The sequence below is a fragment of the Hyperoodon ampullatus genome (genome assembly GCF_949752795.1).
Source record: "Hyperoodon ampullatus genome assembly, chromosome: 8".
Taxonomy (NCBI): domain Eukaryota; kingdom Metazoa; phylum Chordata; class Mammalia; order Artiodactyla; family Ziphiidae; genus Hyperoodon; species Hyperoodon ampullatus.
Genome location: NC_136921.1, coordinates 24,498,112 through 24,504,184, shown reverse-complemented (window position 1 = coordinate 24,504,184; position 6,073 = coordinate 24,498,112). Strand labels below are relative to the sequence as shown.

Here is a 6,073-nt window from a genome sequence, read left to right as displayed (position 1 = left end):
CAATAATGGAGCATTTAGTCTGGGAGGAAATAAAAACCGTTGACCTTTGTGGTTGTTGCTTCATTTTGACTGTCTCCATTGGTTTTCTTTATTTACCTCTTTCAGGAGCATATTCAAAGGGAAACTAGATGGCTTGCTGTTCATTTATCAAAATGTTAAGGCAATTTTCTTTTTTTTTTTACACTTAAAATATTGTAAAATATTTTAAAAAGTAAGGACTATAGAATAGAAGGACTATAGGATAACATTAGAACTGAAACCACTACTGTGACCTGAAGTTTTTGCTTTTTCTTAGTAAGGCTTTCACACTTCTTTTAAATTAAACCAGCAATTAATGGAACAAGAATTCCAATGTAAAAGGATTATTTTCAAATTCATCCATTGCAAAGACATTCTGGTTTTAAGATATTGGCAATCACTACAGCAGGTTGCATCCCAATTTTTATCTGAAGGAAATTATTGGTTCTGTTTGTATTTGTTAAGATTACTTTTGCTTTTATTTAATTGCTTTTAAAAATATTACTCATCCATTGTAGAACTCTAAAGGTTTACAAAGTAAGATATTAAAGACACTACTAATTTGAATTTTTAAATGCACTGCTGCTCTGGTCCTGTGAAATGTGTTTAAATTGTAGGGAAGCCAAAAACATCTTGGGTGACATCTAAATTTGAACGTCATGAAATGGATGTAATCAAACTGGTAGTTCTGAGTTAAAACTTTGGTTATTTGTAACACTTAAAAATGAGACTTCCAGAATTAAAAAAACATTTTTTTGAGGAGTGGATTAATGATACTTCTTTAAGTTATAAGATTTTTTTTTTTAGCTCCTCTGATAAGAATCTTTTCCACTTCTTCTCTGCCTTAAATAGTGGATACTGGTCATAATTTATTTGTTTTCTTATGACTCTTAATATCTCCTTTTTTGAATTCTGGACATTTCTAAAAATATTTAAGTTTTGTCTTAAAAATTTTTCTATATATGTAAGTTCCTTATAAATATAATATCCAATTTGAGACTGGCATATTCTCTCAATAATTTAAGTAAATTTTATTGACATTTATTGAAAATATTTAATATACTGGACATTTTTTTGGGGGGGTAACTTTATTTGCATTTAATAGTGATTTTTAAGCCCTATATCCAATGAAACCATTTTAAAAAGCTCTATGAGGAATGGAAATTTAGATGTCTATTACACTTTTCTTTAAAAAAAAAGCTCAAATTTCTGAATGAGCAAGATTCACTTTTGTAGGTAGAGGCTTTGCTTCTTCATGATCTTCAGTGCGTCTTACATATTTTATTTCATTTAATCTATATTTTAGTAAGGTGGATATTAAAGTCTCTGTTTTAGAGAAGAGGAAACTAAGGCTCGTAGAGCTTAAGTTACTTAAGGTCATACAGAAGTGCCAGGATTCAAACCGATCTGTAAAACATGACATACTACCTCTAAAAATTAAGAGAAGAGCTGTTATAACAGACAAAAAAATCAAAGTATATGTTAATTGTTCAGAGATACCCTCCTCTATGGTTCTCTCATGTTTCTACATGTCTTGCTGAGTGTGCAAGGCCCTGACACTCCCCACCCAGGTCATATCTTAGGCTTGTGCTTACAGGAAACAACCTTGAGGGATGAGGAAATTCCTCCCTTTGGAAGGAAGAGCAGGCTTTCGAGAAAAGCAGTGGATTCCCCAATTTCAGAGTTCCATGGATTTTTAGCCCCTTATAATTCTTCCTTGCATCTTAGTGAGCACTCAGGATATGTTTGATATGAGAAGTCAATGACAAGAAGTAAGTTATTAAAAGAATAAATACTACTAGGGATGAATTCTCTATTACATCTAATTGTGATGCTTGAGTATGTTAAAAAAAAAAAAATTCCCAAACCAAACCAAACAATTAAGTACAAATAACAGCTATTTCTTAGTGTCTACCATGTGACTGGTGAGTTCTCAACTCTTTATGTTGTTTTACCTCTTGCAACAATACTTTGAGGTAGGTAATAATATCCCCATTTTAAAAATGAGGAAACTGGGGCCTTAAGTGGAGGCATTAAGTGGTTTGCCCAAGGTTTCATAGCTAGTAATGGTGGAGCCAGGCTCTGAATGCAGCCTCTCTGGTTCCAACATTGAAGCTCTTAATCACCTCATTAGAAGTTGCCACTATGTTTTTTTTGGTAATAAATGGGAATTTTTATAATGAGGTGCTGTTTGGCAACCAATTTTCATTAGAATATAGGATGAAAAAGAATCCGTAAATAAAAGGGCCCTGTAGATGGTTCTGATACATACACAATATAAACCCGAGGAAGATTCTGTTATAGCAAAAGGACTGCACATGATTGGGCAAATATCATTTATTATACATTATGTTAGGACAATTTGTACCTCAAAATTCTTATGGAAATGGCTTTACTTTGGTAAGAATCAACGTTACAACTAAGGTCCAAGTTCAAGTCCTAGAATATAAAAGCAAAGAGAAAACAGACGTCCAGATAAATACTTTGAATGAGTACGAGAATGGAATTGACTAAAGTGACCATCCTAGTTCTTTATTGGTAGTTCCTCTGGGCCAATCTCTCAATTATGATTTCTAAGACTTTTTTTTTTTCTCTAGGTACTGAGGATCTTCCTCTTTTCCATTAGTTTTCCCTGGGGACAACTAGGACTCTATACACATACCTAAAAATCTGGGGACTGATGATTGGCACGTAAGAACCAACAGAAAGACAATTTAGAGAAGAAAACAAAGTGAAAAACCAATGCTAGGGTCAAAACTGAAGAAAACCAAGCCACCTCGGTAAGAAAAGGTGTGCAAACCAAGTCCACTGTTTCATTTTATCTCGCCCAGTCCAGGAACTGCATCCCGAGGGCTCAGGGTAACTAGGCAACGAGGTTGCCCCAGTAACGTAGGAAGCAAGAAGGACACCCCCCCCACCCCGCCCCATTTAGGGCTCGGGGCAGCCCTTCCGGGCCCGGAGCCCGCGCGGTGGGAGGGGTGAAGGATGCCAGGCTCTCGCGAGAGCTGCGTGTGTTCATACTGAAGCGTCTTCGCGGTTGCCCTTAGGGAAGCGGTGTGGTAACCGGGTGCAGGCACCCGGAGGGCTTCAGATGGCTTCTCAGAAAGGGATGCCCTCCTCGGCCCTGCGGGTTCTGGAAGAAGCGTTGGGCATGGGCTCGACGGCTGCCGGGGACACCGCGGAGGCGGTGGCCGCCGAGGGCGCCTACTACCTGGAGCGTATCCTTCCCGAGTAGGCGCGGCACCCAAACGCTGGCCGCGGTAACGGGTGTTGGGGGCGAGGGCGCGGGCTTCCCGCTCTGGGTGCCCTGTGAAGCTTGCGGTCACCCAGCCGGTAGAGACGCCTATTGGACCTCTAGGTGGTTTAAACGCCACCGCGACACCCTGATACCTACCCACTGTAATTTTTCGCCTTGTAGTAGTTGTAAGCTGATATGTTCCTGTTGGAAAAAGTTAGTAGTCACCACTCAGTAAACTTTGCAATTTTATTTTAAAGTAGCACAACAAATTAATCCAACCCCCCCTTAGCTCAGGGGTTTTCTTAAGCCCCCAAACCTTCAGAATGCCGTGAAAATAAATCCGTAGGGCAACATCAGGAGGTTAAGGAAAAGACCTCTACCTCTAGGCTTTAAGGAGAGGAAGGAGGAAGCTCAGAATATCCAGCCGGATCCTGTAGATGGTCCAATTGTCCAATGCTTAAGTGATTTGTTTTGGTAGCATCTACTTAACTGGGTAGTTTCAATTTGGGCTACTTAATGATAAAAATACCACCCCCCCCTTTAGCAACTAAGTGGTAACCTCGTGACCTGACAAGGCTCAGAGATGTTAGGAAGAAACAAGATCAGACAGTGATGAGCGATTATCATTGGAAATAACCAGAAAAATTGAATAGCCATATGTGGGTAATTAGGTTCACTATTTCTTGTGTAAAGCTTTTGAGCTCCCCTTCTCTAAATTAATGGTACTGAGGAGAGGGGGAGGGTTCATGAGAAAAAGATAACTACTCCATTCTTCAGGCAGATAGGAGAGAGATGGGTAATCTGATTGATTCTTAAAGGTATCAAGGAAACTGCAAAATCTACCTTATTTTTTTGTCCAAATATAATCCCCCCGGATTTAATTTAAGATTCCAGAGATCCAGCAATGATTCATTTTGTAGGCTTTTAAACTGACTAACCTGTCCTGACTCAGGCCCAGTATACATCCCTGCTACCGGGAGCTTTGAAGAACTTGGTTGAAAAGCTCAAAGAAAATATATAGTATTTCATTCAGTGCAAACATGATTTTTACAGGAATATGTTCGAATAGTTTGAAATAAATTTGAATGAAATATGTGGGTGCTCTAGTGTGTTAAGTGAGGTTTTATACTCTGTTTTCCTAGCTCTTAACAAGCTGTCTTTTCCAGTAATCTTCCTTTTTAAATTCAAAACCAATTCAACGACTCTTTCAGCGCTGATCTACATCAAAGTATAAAGTTATCCAATGTCCGTACTAGTGATAACCAGGCATCTTATATCTGTCAGCATTAAAATGATTTCTATCACAATAGTTTAATTGTTAACATGAGACAAACATAGGTAACTTTTTTTGCAAACATCTTTGTGAAATAAGTGGTGAGACTGCAATATAGCACAATTTTCACTAATGAAAATCTGGTTTACTTAATTTGCAGGGAGATCACCAAATTACAGCTGCCAACATATAGCAGTTTGCAAAAAACCTATCTTGCAAAGACTTCTCCAAGTAATCACATTTACAAATATAAGCAACTATAACTTTTCAGGATTTTTTAAATTGAAGTATAACTGACTTACAATATTATATTAGTTTCAGGGGTACAACATAGTGATTCAACATTTTTATACATTATGAAATGATCACCAGTATAAGACTAGTTACTGTAAGTCACCATACAAAGTTATTGCAGTATTATTGATTATAGTCCCTATGCTGTATGTTACAACACCATGATGTATTTATTTTATAAGTGGGAGATTGTACCTCTTAATTCCTTTCATCTCTTTCACGCAGCCCCCATCTCCCTCTTCTCTGACATCCATTAATTTTTTCTCTATATCTATGAAACTACTCCTGAGCTTGTTTGTTTTCTTTTAGATTCCACATATAAGTGAAATCATACAGTCTTCGACTATTTTACTTAGCATGATACCGTCAAGGTCATTCATGTTGTTGCAAATGGCAAGATTTCAGTTTTTTGGTTTTTTTATGGCTGAGTAATATTCTATTGTATATATCTGTACCACATTTTCTTTCTCCACTCATCTGTTGATGGACACTTAGGTTACTTCCATATGTTGGCTATTTTAAATAATGCTGCAGTAAACATACAGTGCATATATCTTTTCAAATTAATGTTTTGTTTTCTTTGGATAAGTACCCAGAAATGGAATTGCTGGATCATATTGTAGTTCTCTTAAATTTTTTGAGGAACCTCTGTACTGTTTTCCATAGTGGCTGCACCAATTTACATTCCCACCAACAGTGCAGGAGGGTTCCCTTTTCTTTACATCCTCACCAACACTTGTTATTTCTTGGCTTTTGATAATAGCTATGCTGACAGGTGTGAGGTGGTATCTCACTGTGGTTTTGATTTGCATTTCCCTGATGATTAAAGATGTTGAGAACCTTTTCATGTGTCTGTTGGCCATCTATATATATTCCTTGGAAAAAATGTCTCTTCAGGTCATCTGCCCACTTTTAATTGGATTGTTGACTTTTTTGATGTTGAATTGTGTGAGTTCTTTATATATTTTGGATATTAACCCCTTATCAGGTATATCATTTGTAAATATCTTTTCCCATTCAATAGATTGCTCTTTCCCTTTTCATTTTGTTGGTTTGTTTTGTTATGTGAAAGCTTTCTAGTTTGATGTAGTCTCATTTATTTTTGCTTTTGTTTCTTTTGCCTGAGGCAACAGATCCAAAAAAATCAAAGAGCATACTGCCTATGTTTTCTTCCAGAAGTTTTATGGTTAATGTCTTATATTTAATTCTTTAATCCATTTTGATTTTATTTTTGTATATGGTAAAAGAAA

At 37.0% G+C, this 6,073-nt stretch overlaps 1 protein-coding gene across 2 annotated transcripts in view; it reads left to right on the top strand.

Annotated features, from left to right (window-relative positions):
* Positions 1-3,109: 3,109 nt before the first annotated feature.
* Positions 3,110-6,073, top strand: part of SPAG16 (sperm associated antigen 16) — a gene marked incomplete at both ends in the record, with an annotated part of 879,991 nt that continues 877,027 nt past the window's right edge. For both annotated transcript variants that reach the window (XM_079709890.1, XM_079709889.1), the window contains one exon: positions 3,110-3,236. In XM_079709890.1, coding sequence (XP_079566016.1) covers positions 3,110-3,236 — 127 coding nt within the window. The remainder of the gene's footprint in view (positions 3,237-6,073) is intronic.